A 16,869-nucleotide genomic window follows, 5' to 3' on the forward strand; every position below is an offset into this window, starting at 1 on the left:
GAGGCCCCTGTAAGCAGGGCGGCAGCCTCTTTGGCCGCTGCTTCGCCTGCCCAGCTGCCTTTGCCCAGAGGGCCCGGCTCCCCGCAGCGGGTGGGACTGCGCCGTGCGTCGCCGTGGTGAGTCCAAGTGAAGCTTGGAGAGTTTTGTGGAAGTGGGGGGGCCTGTGGGTGGGCGGGGAGGGGCTTGGAGATGTGCCTCCGGGGGCGCGGGGTCCGGGTTGCCTGCGTACGGAGGAGCCGGTGTTTCTCGGGCCCACCTGCCTCCTCCCGCCCTGGCAGAAGCCGTCGGAGAAGACAGCGGAGGAGGCGTCGTGCGGGACGGCAGCGCCGACGCGGGAAGACGCCGCGGTGAGAGCTTCCTGCGAGTGGGCGGAGCGGGCGGTGGCTGGGGCAGCTGCCTCTGGGTCCTGCTTTCCTTCGGTGCATAGGACTCGGAGCTTCGGAGTCCGAGCCGCGTCCTCCTGCCTTGGCAGGAGCTCCTCCGAGAAGAAAGCGGAGCCGCGGAGTTGGACGGCGAGGCAAGAGCGAGGAAGAAGAGCGTCGGCTTCGCGCTCAAGAGGGGGCGGGAGAAAGGCCCTCTGGGCAAAGGCCCCTCCCCGGCATCCCCGGGGGCAGGGATCCCTAAGAGTCCGGCGGGCAGCTTCCGGCTGCGCCCGCCGGCTTGGCGCTGGGCGACCTCCCTGTAAGCAGGGCTGTGGTCCTTTGCCTTGCTTGGCGTTGGCCTTTTGCCATCGCGCTCCTCTGGCTGCCCGGAGAGCGGGGGCGAACGCGCCCTGTAAGGAGGGTGAGAGTGCCCGCCTCCGCGCCCGAGGGGGGAAACGGAGCTCTCCGACCCCCAGCCCACCCTGTAAGCAGCAGGGCAGGGGCTTTTTCCCCTTGGGCACCTTCGGTGCCATGCTGGCGGTCCCTGGCCAGAGTGACCCCCTTGTAGTCGGGGCGTGTCACAGCCCGTGTCCCTTGCCCCTCAGCGCGCTGAGGCCCTTCTGGGCCCGTGCGCAGCCCGGGGGCAAGCCCGAGGTTCTCCTCTCCTGCTCGGCGGCAGGCTGGCTCCCCACGGGGTTGGCGCACAGAGGCTTGCTCTCCTCTTCTGGGACGTTCCCCCTTTGATGTCCTTGTCTTGTCGGTTGTGAGTGAGCGAGCGAGCGAGCGAGCCGAGCTGGGTCCCTCCTGTAGCCCCCGTAGAGATGTAGGCAGCGTAGCTTAGGCTTCCCAGGAGGGAAAGAGGGGGCTCTGTGCAGCAACCGGGGAGGCGCCCTCGAAGCCGGCGGGCGGAGAGGGGGCCCCGGCCTTGCCCCTTCTTCCCAGGACAGAGCGAAGCCCGTTAGTGGCGGTGCAGGCACCGTGACCCGCCTGTAGCCAGGGCCTGGGGCGTGTGCCTGCGCTGCGGGGGCTGCCTGTCCTGCTGGCGATGTGCCAGCGTGGAATCCCCCCAGCCCGTCCTCAGGGCTGGGGCCCTGTACCCCCGGCCCTAGGCCGTCAGGCCACTGTTGGGAGTGCCGGGCCTCGGGGGCGGCCCCGTAAGTGGGGGCTTTGTGCGTCCCCCGTGCCCGGCGGGCGGTTGGAGGACCCCCCTGTAACCAGGCGGGTGTCCCGTGGGGTCCGCCACCCTTTCACAGGCGTGGGGCTGGGCGTGTGCCCTCCCTGTCCTCGGGGGAAGGCCGAGCTCCGTGGCTCCCTGGGCGTGGACCCGCCTGTAAGCAGGGGACCGGGTCTGGGAGCCTTTGCGCTCCCTCAGCTGGCAGCCTGTGCGGGGCGACCGCCCCGTTAGCGTGGGAGCGGGTCAGGTGCCCCCGAAGCGGAGAGGAGGAGCCTCCGTAGGCCTTTGGGCCCAGGGGCCCCCCTGTTAAGTCGGGGGCCAGTGCCCTGGTGTCCCGGGCGCTTTGTGGTCCAGGCAGCGGCCGGAGGCCCCTGTAAGCAGGGCGGCAGCCTCTTTGGCCGCTGCTTCGCCTGCCCAGCTGCCTTTGCCCAGAGGGCCCGGCTCCCCGCAGCGGGTGGGACTGCGCCGTGCGTCGCCGTGGTGAGTCCAAGTGAAGCTTGGAGAGTTTTGTGGAAGTGGGGGGGCCTGTGGGTGGGCGGGGAGGGGCTTGGAGATGTGCCTCCGGGGGCGCGGGGTCCGGGTTGCCTGCGTACGGAGGAGCCGGTGTTTCTCGGGCCCACCTGCCTCCTCCCGCCCTGGCAGAAGCCGTCGGAGAAGACAGCGGAGGAGGCGTCGTGCGGGACGGCAGCGCCGACGCGGGAAGACGCCGCGGTGAGAGCAGCTGAGGTCGGGGGGGGTGGTGTGGAGGTGTGGGGGTCCTGCGAGTGGGCGGGGCGGGCGGTGGCTGGGGCAGCTGCCTCTGGGTCCTGCTTTCCTTCGGTGCAAGGACTCGGAGCTTCGGAGTCCGAGCCGCGTCCTCCTGCCTTGGCAGGAGCCCTCCGAGAAGAAAGCGGAGCCGCGGAGTTGGACGGCGAGGCAAGAGCGAGAAGAAGAGCGTCGGCTTCGCGCTCAAGAGGGGGCGGGAGAAAGGCCCTCTGGGCAAAGGCCCCTCCCCGGCATCCCCGGGGCAGGGATCCCTAAGAGTCCGGCGGGCAGCTTCCGGCTGCGCCCGCCGGCTTGGCGCTGGGCGACCTCCCTGTAAGCAGGGCTGGGTCCTTTGCCTTGCTTGGCGTTGGCCTTTTGCCATCGCGCTCCTCTGGCTGCCCGGAGAGCGGGGCAACCGCCCTGTAAGGAGGGTGAGAGTGCCCGCCTCCGCGCCCGAGGGGGGAAACGGAGCTCTCCCGACCCCCAGCCCACCCTGTAAGCAGGGCAGGGCTTTTTCCCTTGGCACCTTCGGTGCCTGCTGGCGGTCCCTGGCCAGAGTGACCCCCTGTAGTCGGGGCGTGTCACAGCCCGTGTCCCTTGCCCCTCAGCGCGCTGAGGCCCTTCTGGCCCGTGCGCAGCCCGGGGGCAAGCCCGAGGCTCTCCTCTCCTGCTCGGCGGCAGGGCTGGCTCCCCACGGGTTGGCGCACAGAGCTTGCTCCCTCTTCTGGGACGTTCCCCCTTTGTGTCCTTGTCTTGTCGGTGTGAGTGAGCGAGCGAGCGAGCGAGCTGGTCCCTCCTGTAGCCCCCGTAGAGATGTAGGCAGCGTAGCTTAGGCTTCCCAGGAGGGAAAGAGGGGCTCTGTGCAGCAACCGGGAGGCGCCCTCGAAGCCGGCGGGCGGAGAGGGGGCCCGGCCTTGCCCCTTCTTCCCCAGGACAGAGCGAAGCCCGTTAGTGGCGGTGCAGGCACCGTGACCCGCCTGTAGCCAGGGCCTGGGCGTGTGCCTGCGCTGCGGGGCTGCCTGTCCTGCTGGCGATGTGCCAGCGTGATCCCCCCAGCCCGTCCTCAGGGCTGGGGCCCTGTACCCCCGGCCCTAGGCCGTCAGGCCACTGTTGGGAGTGCCGGGCCTCGGGGGCGGCCCCGTAAGTGGGGCTTTGTGCGTCCCCCGTGCCCGGCGGGCGGTTGGAGGGACCCCCTGTAACCAGGCGGGTGTCCCGTGGGGTCCCCACCCTTTCACAGGCGTGGGGCTGGGCGTGTGCCCTCCCTGTCCTCGGGGGAAGGCCGAGCTCCGTGGCTCCCTGGGCGTGGACCCGCCTGTAAGCAGGGACCGGGTCTGGGAGCCTTTGCGCTCCCTCAGCTGGCAGCCTGTGCGGGGCGACCGCCCCGTTAGCGGGGAGCGGGTCAGGTGCCCCCGAAGCGGAGAGGAGGAGCCTCCGTAGGCCTTTGGGCCCAGGGCCCCCCTGTAAGTCGGGGCCAGTGCCCTGGTGTCCCGGGCGCTTTGTGGTCCAGGCAGCGGCCGGAGGCCCCTGTAAGCAGGGCGGCAGCCTCTTTGGCCGCTGCTTCGCCTGCCCAGCTGCCTTTGCCCAGAGGGCCCGGCTCCCCGCAGCGGGTGGGACTGCGCCGTGCGTCGCCGTGGTGAGTCCAAGTGAAGCTTGGAGAGTTTTGTGGAAGTGGGGGGGCCTGTGGGTGGGCGGGGAGGGGCTTGGAGATGTGCCTCCGGGGGCGCGGGGTCCGGGTTGCCTGCGTACGGAGGAGCCGGTGTTTCTCGGGCCCACCTGCCTCCTCCCGCCCTGGCAGAAGCCGTCGGAGAAGACAGCGGAGGAGGCGTCGTGCGGGACGGCAGCGCCGACGCGGGAAGACGCCGCGGTGAGAGCAGCTGAGGTCGGGGGGGGTGGTGTGGAGGTGTGGGGGTCCTGCGAGTGGGCGGGCGGGCGGTGGCTGGGGCAGCTGCCTCTGGGTCCTGCTTTCCTTCGGTGCAAGGACTCGGAGCTTCGGAGTCCGAGCCGCGTCCTCCTGCCTTGGCAGGAGCCCTCCGAGAAGAAAGCGGAGCCGCGGAGTTGGACGGCGAGGCAAGAGCGAGAAGAAGAGCGTCGGCTTCGCGCTCAAGAGGGGGCGGGAGAAAGGCCCTCTGGGCAAAGGCCCCTCCCCGGCATCCCCGGGGCAGGGATCCCTAAGAGTCCGGCGGGCAGCTTCCGGCTGCGCCCGCCGGCTTGGCGCTGGGCGACCTCCCTGTAAGCAGGGCTGGGTCCTTTGCCTTGCTTGGCGTTGGCCTTTTGCCATCGCGCTCCTCTGGCTGCCCGGAGAGCGGGGCAACCGCCCTGTAAGGAGGGTGAGAGTGCCCGCCTCCGCGCCCGAGGGGGGAAACGGAGCTCTCCCGACCCCCAGCCCACCCTGTAAGCAGGGCAGGGCTTTTTCCCTTGGCACCTTCGGTGCCTGCTGGCGGTCCCTGGCCAGAGTGACCCCCTGTAGTCGGGGCGTGTCACAGCCCGTGTCCCTTGCCCCTCAGCGCGCTGAGGCCCTTCTGGCCCGTGCGCAGCCCGGGGGCAAGCCCGAGGCTCTCCTCTCCTGCTCGGCGGCAGGGCTGGCTCCCCACGGGTTGGCGCACAGAGCTTGCTCCCTCTTCTGGGACGTTCCCCCTTTGTGTCCTTGTCTTGTCGGTGTGAGTGAGCGAGCGAGCGAGCGAGCTGGTCCCTCCTGTAGCCCCCGTAGAGATGTAGGCAGCGTAGCTTAGGCTTCCCAGGAGGGAAAGAGGGGCTCTGTGCAGCAACCGGGAGGCGCCCTCGAAGCCGGCGGGCGGAGAGGGGGCCCGGCCTTGCCCCTTCTTCCCCAGGACAGAGCGAAGCCCGTTAGTGGCGGTGCAGGCACCGTGACCCGCCTGTAGCCAGGGCCTGGGCGTGTGCCTGCGCTGCGGGGCTGCCTGTCCTGCTGGCGATGTGCCAGCGTGATCCCCCCAGCCCGTCCTCAGGGCTGGGGCCCTGTACCCCCGGCCCTAGGCCGTCAGGCCACTGTTGGGAGTGCCGGGCCTCGGGGGCGGCCCCGTAAGTGGGGCTTTGTGCGTCCCCCGTGCCCGGCGGGCGGTTGGAGGGACCCCCTGTAACCAGGCGGGTGTCCCGTGGGGTCCCCACCCTTTCACAGGCGTGGGGCTGGGCGTGTGCCCTCCCTGTCCTCGGGGGAAGGCCGAGCTCCGTGGCTCCCTGGGCGTGGACCCGCCTGTAAGCAGGGACCGGGTCTGGGAGCCTTTGCGCTCCCTCAGCTGGCAGCCTGTGCGGGGCGACCGCCCCGTTAGCGGGGAGCGGGTCAGGTGCCCCCGAAGCGGAGAGGAGGAGCCTCCGTAGGCCTTTGGGCCCAGGGCCCCCCTGTAAGTCGGGGCCAGTGCCCTGGTGTCCCGGGCGCTTTGTGGTCCAGGCAGCGGCCGGAGGCCCCTGTAAGCAGGGCGGCAGCCTCTTTGGCCGCTGCTTCGCCTGCCCAGCTGCCTTTGCCCAGAGGGCCCGGCTCCCCGCAGCGGGTGGGACTGCGCCGTGCGTCGCCGTGGTGAGTCCAAGTGAAGCTTGGAGAGTTTTGTGGAAGTGGGGGGGCCTGTGGGTGGGCGGGGAGGGGCTTGGAGATGTGCCTCCGGGGGCGCGGGGTCCGGGTTGCCTGCGTACGGAGGAGCCGGTGTTTCTCGGGCCCACCTGCCTCCTCCCGCCCTGGCAGAAGCCGTCGGAGAAGACAGCGGAGGAGGCGTCGTGCGGGACGGCAGCGCCGACGCGGGAAGACGCCGCGGTGAGAGCAGCTGAGGTCGGGGGGGGTGGTGTGGAGGTGTGGGGGTCCTGCGAGTGGGCGGGCGGGCGGTGGCTGGGGCAGCTGCCTCTGGGTCCTGCTTTCCTTCGGTGCAAGGACTCGGAGCTTCGGAGTCCGAGCCGCGTCCTCCTGCCTTGGCAGGAGCCCTCCGAGAAGAAAGCGGAGCCGCGGAGTTGGACGGCGAGGCAAGAGCGAGAAGAAGAGCGTCGGCTTCGCGCTCAAGAGGGGGCGGGAGAAAGGCCCTCTGGGCAAAGGCCCCTCCCCGGCATCCCCGGGGCAGGGATCCCTAAGAGTCCGGCGGGCAGCTTCCGGCTGCGCCCGCCGGCTTGGCACTGGGCGACCTCCCTGTAAGCAGGGCTGGGTCCTTTGCCTTGCTTGGCGTTGGCCTTTTGCCATCGCGCTCCTCTGGCTGCCCGGAGAGCGGGGCAACCGCCCTGTAAGGAGGGTGAGAGTGCCCGCCTCCGCGCCCGAGGGGGGAAACGGAGCTCTCCCGACCCCCAGCCCACCCTGTAAGCAGGGCAGGGCTTTTTCCCTTGGCACCTTCGGTGCCTGCTGGCGGTCCCTGGCCAGAGTGACCCCCTGTAGTCGGGGCGTGTCACAGCCCGTGTCCCTTGCCCCTCAGCGCGCTGAGGCCCTTCTGGCCCGTGCGCAGCCCGGGGGCAAGCCCGAGGCTCTCCTCTCCTGCTCGGCGGCAGGGCTGGCTCCCCACGGGTTGGCGCACAGAGCTTGCTCCCTCTTCTGGGACGTTCCCCCTTTGTGTCCTTGTCTTGTCGGTGTGAGTGAGCGAGCGAGCGAGCGAGCTGGTCCCTCCTGTAGCCCCCGTAGAGATGTAGGCAGCGTAGCTTAGGCTTCCCAGGAGGGAAAGAGGGGCTCTGTGCAGCAACCGGGAGGCGCCCTCGAAGCCGGCGGGCGGAGAGGGGGCCCGGCCTTGCCCCTTCTTCCCCAGGACAGAGCGAAGCCCGTTAGTGGCGGTGCAGGCACCGTGACCCGCCTGTAGCCAGGGCCTGTGCGTGTGCCTGCGCTGCGGGGCTGCCTGTCCTGCTGGCGATGTGCCAGCGTGATCCCCCCAGCCCGTCCTCAGGGCTGGGGCCCTGTACCCCCGGCCCTAGGCCGTCAGGCCACTGTTGGGAGTGCCGGGCCTCGGGGGCGGCCCCGTAAGTGGGGCTTTGTGCGTCCCCCGTGCCCGGCGGGCGGTTGGAGGGACCCCCTGTAACCAGGCGGGTGTCCCGTGGGGTCCCCACCCTTTCACAGGCGTGGGGCTGGGCGTGTGCCCTCCCTGTCCTCGGGGGAAGGCCGAGCTCCGTGGCTCCCTGGGCGTGGACCCACCTGTAAGCAGGGACCGGGTCTGGGAGCCTTTGCGCTCCCTCAGCTGGCAGCCTGTGCGGGGCGACCGCCCCGTTAGCGGGGAGCGGGTCAGGTGCCCCCGAAGCGGAGAGGAGGAGCCTCCGTAGGCCTTTGGGCCCAGGGCCCCCCTGTAAGTCGGGGCCAGTGCCCTGGTGTCCCGGGCGCTTTGTGGTCCAGGCAGCGGCCGGAGGCCCCTGTAAGCAGGGCGGCAGCCTCTTTGGCCGCTGCTTCGCCTGCCCAGCTGGCTTTGCCCAGAGGGCCCGGCTCCCCGCAGCGGGTGGGACTGCGCCGTGCGTCGCCGTGGTGAGTCCAAGTGAAGCTTGGAGAGTTTTGTGGAAGTGGGGGGGCCTGTGGGTGGGCGGGGAGGGGCTTGGAGATGTGCCTCCGGGGGCGCGGGGTCCGGGTTGCCTGCGTACGGAGGAGCCGGTGTTTCTCGGGCCCACCTGCCTCCTCCCGCCCTGGCAGAAGCCGTCGGAGAAGACAGCGGAGGAGGCGTCGTGCGGGACGGCAGCGCCGACGCGGGAAGACGCCGCGGTGAGAGCAGCTGAGGTCGGGGGGGGTGGTGTGGAGGTGTGGGGGTCCTGCGAGTGGGCGGGCGGGCGGTGGCTGGGGCAGCTGCCTCTGGGTCCTGCTTTCCTTCGGTGCAAGGACTCGGAGCTTCTGAGTCCGAGCCGCGTCCTCCTGCCTTGGCAGGAGCCCTCCGAGAAGAAAGCGGAGCCGTGGAGTTGGACGGCGAGGCAAGAGCGAGAAGAAGAGCGTCGGCTTCGCGCTCAAGAGGGGGCGGGAGAAAGGCCCTCTGGGCAAAGGCCCCTCCCCGGCATCCCCGGGGCAGGGATCCCTAAGAGTCCGGCGGGCAGCTTCCGGCTGCGCCCGCCGGCTTGGCGCTGGGCGACCTCCCTGTAAGCAGGGCTGGGTCCTTTGCCTTGCTTGGCGTTGGCCTTTTGCCATCGCGCTCCTCTGGCTGCCCGGAGAGCGGGGCAACCGCCCTGTAAGGAGGGTGAGAGTGCCCGCCTCCGCGCCCGAGGGGGGAAACGGAGCTCTCCCGACCCCCAGCCCACCCTGTAAGCAGGGCAGGGCTTTTTCCCTTGGCACCTTCGGTGCCTGCTGGCGGTCCCTGGCCAGAGTGACCCCCTGTAGTCGGGGCGTGTCACAGCCCGTGTCCCTTGCCCCTCAGCGCGCTGAGGCCCTTCTGGCCCGTGCGCAGCCCGGGGGCAAGCCCGAGGCTCTCCTCTCCTGCTCGGCGGCAGGGCTGGCTCCCCACGGGTTGGCGCACAGAGCTTGCTCCCTCTTCTGGGACGTTCCCCCTTTGTGTCCTTGTCTTGTCGGTGTGAGTGAGCGAGCGAGCGAGCGAGCTGGTCCCTCCTGTAGCCCCCGTAGAGATGTAGGCAGCGTAGCTTAGGCTTCCCAGGAGGGAAAGAGGGGCTCTGTGCAGCAACCGGGAGGCGCCCTCGAAGCCGGCGGGCGGAGAGGGGGCCCGGCCTTGCCCCTTCTTCCCCAGGACAGAGCGAAGCCCGTTAGTGGCGGTGCAGGCACCGTGACCCGCCTGTAGCCAGGGCCTGGGCGTGTGCCTGCGCTGCGGGGCTGCCTGTCCTGCTGGCGATGTGCCAGCGTGATCCCCCCAGCCCGTCCTCAGGGCTGGGGCCCTGTACCCCCGGCCCTAGGCCGTCAGGCCACTGTTGGGAGTGCCGGGCCTCGGGGGCGGCCCCGTAAGTGGGGCTTTGTGCGTCCCCCGTGCCCGGCGGGCGGTTGGAGGGACCCCCTGTAACCAGGCGGGTGTCCCGTGGGGTCCCCACCCTTTCACAGGCGTGGGGCTGGGCGTGTGCCCTCCCTGTCCTCGGGGGAAGGCCGAGCTCCGTGGCTCCCTGGGCGTGGACCCGCCTGTAAGCAGGGACCGGGTCTGGGAGCCTTTGCGCTCCCTCAGCTGGCAGCCTGTGCGGGGCGACCGCCCCGTTAGCGGGGAGCGGGTCAGGTGCCCCCGAAGCGGAGAGGAGGAGCCTCCGTAGGCCTTTGGGCCCAGGGCCCCCCTGTAAGTCGGGGCCAGTGCCCTGGTGTCCCGGGCGCTTTGTGGTCCAGGCAGCGGCCGGAGGCCCCTGTAAGCAGGGCGGCAGCCTCTTTGGCCGCTGCTTCGCCTGCCCAGCTGCCTTTGCCCAGAGGGCCCGGCTCCCCGCAGCGGGTGGGACTGCGCCGTGCGTCGCCGTGGTGAGTCCAAGCGAAGCTTGGAGAGTTTTGTGGAAGTGGGGGGGCCTGTGGGTGGGCGGGGAGGGGCTTGGAGATGTGCCTCCAGGGTTTCCCCCTAAGCTGGTGGGCGGAACATCTTTGCCCCTTGTTCCGGAGAACAGAGCGAAGCCCATTAGTGGCGGTGGAAGTAGGTAAGTAATTCACCAGGACCATTCCCAGAGACTGGTGAGAGGAAGTATAGAGCTTCTAATATTGTTATTTTCAAAATATGACCTAAAGCTATTGTTAAAGTGCACTAAGAGAAAGAGCTTGTGGGTCAAAGATTGGTATTTACCACTGAGGTGGTCTACTGCTTTGTAATTTTCCTGAATTAATTATTATAGATGAACGTGTTCTCAGTGATACCCTATGCTGCTTTTGTAGATTATCTACAGTCCATTGTCACGTCTACTAAACTACAAGTCCCTGCTGTCTGGGCTGAATATTAAGGTACTTTTAACAGCAGCTGAAAGGAATAAAAAGAAGCAACCAAACCCAAAGCTTTCACCTTCTTTTGTCCTGATATTCATTTGTACTTTTACCATTCAGCAGGTTACAAAATGAATGACCAGGATTAAATTATTTGGCTGTGGGATTATCTCTGTGGCTGCTCTTAGCAAAATATCTGATGTAAGGAGAGCTGTAACCCCACTTAATGCAAGACCCATAAAGGATCACTCTGCACGTAGTCATGGTGTGACACAGAATGAACATTTGTAAAACATGGATGCTGGCTTTTATGGGGAGAATAGGGACTTTTCTGGAACAAAGGGTGGAGAGTGGGAGGAGTATTCCAGGAGTGGCAAATCACAGCAACAAGGGGTGGAACTGTCTGAACACGGACAAATGGGAAACTGTCTTTGGGTAGAACAGGTGAAGCAGGGTAGGATGAATAAGGAAAGGGCTTACATCGAACAAACAGAAAAAAGGGTAACAGGGGTACAGTGCAGGGAGTAACACATTTTTATAATAAAATATACCACTAATAAAACAATTGCATAATGGAGCAAATACACGCTGAAACAAACACTCTCGTGGTCCCAACAGTCACATTCAGTGCACCAAGGTGTAAGTACATTCCAATAGTTTTTCTTCCTCTTCTTCTGATTTCTTTTTAGCAACTTCTCTCCACCACTCATAGGTCTCCATCGGGGCACCTCCAACAAATATCCATGCAAACCATTGAGAGAGCAGCATATAAGCACGTGAATCAGACTCTGCAGGGTCACTGTACATCCGACTCTCACTGTGTTAGCTGCACCCTGGCATTAGAAAGACTCAAAAAGCAAGATATCCCACTTCAATTTTTGCTTAATATTGAAATAGATGAAAGCTAATAGATGTGAACTTTCATTGTCTAAAAAATCTGACCTAAAAGGAATAGGAATTTAGCAAATGAGCAGCCTGAAACCTCCCATCATGCTTGCACCTGCTCATCCTTTGAGATTCTTTCTGTAAAATAAAGATATGATTCACTAACAGGAGATATGAAACACTGAAGTGGAGGAACTAAAATTGCAAATCTACCACCATGTCTTCCAACAGCTTAACCATCATTTCAATCTGGTCAGTGTTAGGGTGCAGTCCCATTGTTTTTTTCTTGCATAAGTTCTGTCATTAAATTGAAAGGTGGTTGGGAATGTATACCCCTCCCCCGTGTATTTTTACCTGTGCAGTGCCTTGCACAATGAAATATTTATCTCCAAATGGAGATTCCAGGCCTTATTACTTCTTGAATAATACATGTACCTTGAGTTATAACCTCCCAAAGACCTATTTACAACTCAATTTTTTGTTCTGTCTGTTCAGCACTGTGCTTCCTGACTACAGCCACTGGTAGTATTTTCTTACTTTCCAGTTAAGGTTGTATTTTCAATAACCTCACCTTCTCTATGTTATATGTTCTTTCTTCCCTTAGATAAAGTACACGACTTATTTACACCAAACTACTTACTTAAAAGAAACTACTTCTCTCCCTCAACTCCAGAAAAACTGCCATTGGCAACTTAATCTAATGAGCAAATTACCCCAGTGGATGAGACATCGATTTTAATGAAAAGAATATGCCCTGATCACCAAGATTGCTTGGTGGGGAAAGCCAGTAGATGAAAAAAGTGTAGACTCTCGTGACAAGCACCTACAAAGGCAACATCTTCTATATTCCTCAGATCCATGCTCCACCTTTTATAAAACACTTCAGAACAGTGGATGGTGCTTCCACTCAGAGCACCTTAACATAAGAGAAAACCATTCTATTAGAATTGTGCCACGGTCCGGGGGAGAGGGGAGTGGGACCATGACATTGCCCAAAGGGCCCAAATTGAAGTTGGAGGTCGGGTGCAATGGCTGTTAATTGAGGATGTGCGAGGGTTTATGTAAGTTCTGGTGTAGAAAGTGCCAGCAAATTGGGTGGAGCATGAGACAGACAACCAGGGGAACGAATAGGAGTAAGGACTCGGGAGAAGAGGGAGGAACTGGGAAAGGAAAGGACCAATGGTAGCTCTCTCCACACTGCAGCTTTTTCAGCCAACCACAGGGAAGAGTGGAGAAAGCAGGGAACAGACAACTCGAGGCAAGTCTTATCGTGCCCAGGCAATAGAACTGTAGGGGTAACATACAATGCACATATTTGAAACCACATAAGAACTGTAAAATCCATATAATAAAGTATTTTTTCAATTGTTGCATATCTTTTTCCATGCCTGGAACAGAATTGTATCTTACTAATTTTTATAGAGCAGGGAAAGAACCAGGACAGCATAAGTTGCTTGCCTGTGCACTCATAATTTTATCCTGAGTCCTCCACATAACTGAAGAGAAGAACATTTCTGAGGATTTTCAAAGTGCTAATTTACTAAGACCTTAGCCCAGACACACTGTCAGTTCTGGAACCCTGTCTGTCAGGCTAAGGAGGCCTCACATCAGCTGCCCTCTGAAAGGCATTCACAAAAATCACTGAACTTAGTAAACAGACTTAATAGTGAGTCAAGTGAGTCAAGAGTATTTGTGCTTAGTCACCTTGGATTTTCAGGTATTTTTAGGTAAATCCCTCTTTGTATATTTAAGAGTAAGTGACTTTGGGAATGTTACTAAGCAGTGGTGCTTCAGAGAACAGTCTAAATTAAAATCTTTTTCTACAGAAAAAAAAAGTTCCTCAGCCACTGTGTATTGATATTGGGGTTTCTAAGATGGAGTCTACCTTTCAAGGGAAAGTCTGACTAAAACACTTAATGGAAAAGCTGCCATTGCCTTCCTGGTTACATGGGCTTCATGCATTGAATGTTTTTTAGACGTTTAGTGAAATTACATTTTAGTAATTCACTGAAACTCTTTCAGAGTCAAAACACATGATGGTCCAGAACAGTGGAAAAACTGAAAATGAAATGACACTTCACTTAAACGTGTTGATTAGGCTAAAAGCTTCCAAATGCTAAGAACTAAAGATAAGGCACTCTTCCTGGTAGTGGAAAACTGAATTAGTTATAACAATTAGAACTGCCATTTGGGAACCTTCTGAGTGATTAGTGGCTTCATTACAGGTAATGTTGACAGCATGACAGCTCTCTGTGAGAGTATAAGTCCCTGTATACACCTCACACACTGTGCTTTCCTGCTTCTGGCACCCAGAAGAAACTATCAATATATACAGTGATATACTAGAATGGACTTGCCAAATTAACAAATTCAGTCTCTGCTATCAGCCAGCTATGTCACGCAATCCCCTTCATAAACATATTAAAGAACACCTCCAAAAATATCAGGGGAGAGAGGGATTTTTACTCCCTTTATGTTTGCTAGAAGAACAGTGTAGACACTCAAACATCTGACATTCAGAAATTTCTGATTTCCTGCCTAAATGTAATTTGTTCTTCTGCTAAATTTTCCTTTTACGTAAATGGTTGTTTTGTCTCTCTGATGTTTTTCAACCAATACATTTGTATGCAGCAATTGCATTTCCTTTAAGCCTTTGCTTTGTTAAGTTAAACAAACCAAGTTATCTTACTCCTGTTTTCTCAGGATAAAAAGATTTCATCCTAGACTGTTGGCCTTTGTAGATTTTTTCTGGCTTAAATTATGGCATTCATTTATCCTTCTCAAACAGGAGTACCTGTTTATAGGGAGAACAGTATTTACTATTGCACCTGGCTCTTACAGGATGGATACATGTCCCCTCATCTCTACTCACTCAACTCAGCAAAGGTTTGTTTTTCAGGGCTGCATCATATAGTCAGGTCTGTCCAATTTGAGTCTTCTCTGCTAATGAATTTTGAACAGGTAATCTTCCAGCTGACAGCAAAGACTCTTTTTATCTACCTAAATCAGGACTTTGCATTTTATATTACTAAATTGAAATGCATTTCTACAAAGCGAGGTAGTTTAGCACTCCTCAGGCATTTGCAAGTCCCTTTGGGAAATTCAGTCTTCTCCATCTTCAAGGCAACATTTTATCCCATAGTTCTTAGCAAAAATACAAAATAAAACTGGTTACTACCACAACAGAGTAGATTCACTATTATTCCTTCTCCAGTACTATATTTCTGCTTTCAGCATAATCTCTTTTTAATTCTAAATGAGGTGCTTTAAGCCATTCAGCAATTATGTTTATAATTCTTATACTAATACCAATTTTTCAATTATCTAACAGGTAATTTTCTCTAAATATAATATCCTTTATCTCAAACCTCTTCCTGGTCTCCAACTATGATGTTCATATACTTTTTTTACTATAAGATGCTATTGCTTTTTGCAAGATACATTGACAGAACCCAAACCACAAATATGGTGGTTCCCAGCACAGTAAGATTTCTTAAGAAGTCTCTCTAGTAAATCATACGGTAAGAGAGTCTAGAGCTTCTAATGTTTTGTCATGGTAGATCAGCCAGAGGGGTATTTCCACGTGGTAGACAGTATAAAATTTTGCAATAATGAGGGCCCAGTACTTTTTGTCCCCCACCCTTTTCTTCCCAATTCCTTCTTGTGGTGGGTTGACTGCATCCAGCAGCTGCACCACAAGATGGGGGAGAGATTATGAAGAGCAGAAGTGAGAAAATTCGCCGGTCCAGATAAAGTCAGTTTAATAACTGACAGTGTTAGAAAAAACCCAAAACAAATATTGCAAAGGCCATCACTCACCACTTCCCTCAAGTACAGCAATGCCCAGCCAGTCTCTGAGCAACAGCCACCTCTTCAAAAACCCCCTTCCCCTAGTTTGGGATCATTGCTGAACATGACATTATCTGGCATGGAATATCCCTTTGGTCATTTTGGGTCCCCTCTCAAGTTCTTTCCCCCCTGCCCCAGCCTACTCACTGAGAGAGAAGAACAGGAAAAAGAGTCCTTGCCTGTGTGCAAGGACTGCTCAGCAACAGCCAAACACTGGTTTGTTACCAACACTGCTTTAGTCCCTGATCCAAAACACAGCATCATGTGGGCTGCTTTGAAGAAAATTTACTCTGTCCCACCTCCAAAGCCTCAGCTAAAGCAGAGGAGCCATATGCACTTTCAGCTGACTAAAAGATGTTTTCAAGGACAGCATGTCAGTGCTGCCAGCATGTGAAGGAAACACATAAAAGTTGTCAGGGTTTAATTAACAGAAGGACTGTTATAAATCAAAAGTGCATTTTGAAAATTTCAGAATGGTCATGATTAGCCTCAGAAAGTGAAAAAAGAATGGGGCTGTCAAGCATCTTCTGTATTTGAAAGAGAGATTGCTTGGTTTAAAAAACACTGGACAGACAAGAGGAGCAGCAGGGACACTGTACTACACAGATGCAGGGCCTGGTGGAACCATTAACATCCATGGATCCAGCAGCACTTCCTAGATTGATCATGGCTTGGGGGAATCTTTCACGGGACAAAGAATGCCTTGGTTTTGTATTGCCAGCAAGGCTACTCCATTAGAAGGCACTAATGACAATAGTATGATTTTAGAGCACTTCTGGGAACTCAGGATGCTGTTTCACATCTCAGTTTGTGCCAAAGAGCTGGGGAGGAGGGGAGCAAAGCAGGGATACCAAAGTAACAGCAGGCAATGGGTTCGATCCTAACTGTAACACTGAAGATTTAACTTGCATCAGTGCTTTCTGATATGTATATAACTGATTCCTTAACAGAACCCTAGAACTAGATCAATTTTCAAAAGAAAATTACCATAGTAAGCAATATTCCAGCACATACATCTTTATACACAAAGTCTAGAAGATACAGAGGCTTGCTGCTGTCATCTATTCATATAGTACTATTTGAGAGAATGATGCAATCTTCCTGCAACCTAATTTTTTCCCCATTTTTATATTCATACTCTTTTCCTTTTTTTTTTTTTTTTTTCCTTTTTTTTAACTCTTTCTTGAACCATTTGCTCAGTTCAGGCACTTAACTTTCTCCACTGGAACTGTTGGTTTATGTTTAAAAGGAAAGCATATAGGGAATTGATGTACAGCACTTCTTTCAGGAGTATTCACAGTCTGCTTTGCAAACCCTTTTAGAAGAATACTCACTACTCCCTGACTTCTTCCCCATCCCCATCTTCTTCTGCAGATATACTTCCTTCAGCATGGCCCACCCAGAAGCACTGCCTTATCTCTGTCCCATAGGGTGACTTACCTGCCTTGGGGGGCCAATAAACCAAGCTTTGCAAGGGAATTCCCCCCCACAGAAGGGAAGCTTCTATTTCAACTGAGTATTACAGACTGTGTTACAAAGAGGTTCAAGAGAAAGGCATGAAACTGGAGTGCTGGTGCACAAAGGCAAATTATTTGCTGAGGTGTAAAGAATTTGTTCTCGCCTAGTCTAATTTCATACATTTCTTTTGTCTCACTGTTGTTCCAAAGGCATAAATATATATAAATAAACAGGGACTCACATGTGTGTAGGTGTATAATGATTTTTACTAATGGACGCTTCTAACTGATAAGTTCTTGCTGCACCAAATTCAGGCATCTTCTTAGAGATGCACTCAGTATGTGTAGTTGAAAACCATAGAAACCGTTCACTGAATTTAAATCTGTAAACATGAATTGTGAAAATTTTACTGACAATTCAGACCACCTCTCATTTTACCTGAGCTTTAAACTAGTTTTCACTTCTTGATTTTTCCTCTGGTTTTATATTTATGAAAATACTTCCTAGCAGATCTATAACATTTGATGGTACATACTCAACTAGCATATTCACTCCTTCCTTAATAACTGATACTTTAGGGTTTGCAGAGGTCTGAACTGCACGTACATCCATAATACAAGAAAGCACTA

The 16,869-nt window shown here is 57.6% G+C and overlaps 1 protein-coding gene and 1 long non-coding RNA gene across 2 annotated transcripts; one reads left to right on the top strand and one right to left on the bottom strand.

Annotated features, from left to right (window-relative positions):
- The first annotated feature begins 7,160 nt into the window (after positions 1-7,160).
- On the top strand, positions 7,161-9,065 carry LOC135417419 (serine/arginine repetitive matrix protein 2). Its single transcript, XM_064661567.1, has 2 exons — positions 7,161-7,936; positions 8,096-9,065. The coding sequence occupies exons 1-2, from the start codon at positions 7,779-7,781 to the stop codon at positions 8,799-8,801; spliced, it is 864 nt and encodes a 287-aa protein (XP_064517637.1). The 5' UTR covers positions 7,161-7,778; the 3' UTR covers positions 8,802-9,065.
- A 1,251-nt stretch (positions 9,066-10,316) lies between these two features.
- On the bottom strand, positions 10,317-12,975 carry LOC135417422 (uncharacterized). The gene is made up of 2 exons (XR_010432024.1): positions 11,801-12,975; positions 10,317-11,071 (listed from the first exon to the last, which is right to left on the bottom strand). It is a non-coding gene; the product is annotated as an uncharacterized LOC135417422 (long non-coding RNA).
- Between the last annotated feature and the right edge of the window lie 3,894 nt (positions 12,976-16,869).

This window comes from Pseudopipra pipra, chromosome 7 (assembly GCF_036250125.1).
Source record: "Pseudopipra pipra isolate bDixPip1 chromosome 7, bDixPip1.hap1, whole genome shotgun sequence".
Taxonomy (NCBI): Eukaryota; Metazoa; Chordata; class Aves; order Passeriformes; family Pipridae; genus Pseudopipra; species Pseudopipra pipra.

Bases quoted from the DNA above. Each gene is read 5' to 3' on its own strand.
- LOC135417419 (XM_064661567.1), top strand. From the start codon at position 7,779: ATGTGCCTCCGGGGGCGCGGGGTCCGGGTTGCCTGCGTACGGAGGAGC. The intron at 7,937-8,095 runs GTGAGAGCAGCT...CTGCCTTGGCAG, and splicing joins CGACGCGGGAAGACGCCGCG to GAGCCCTCCGAGAAGAAAGC.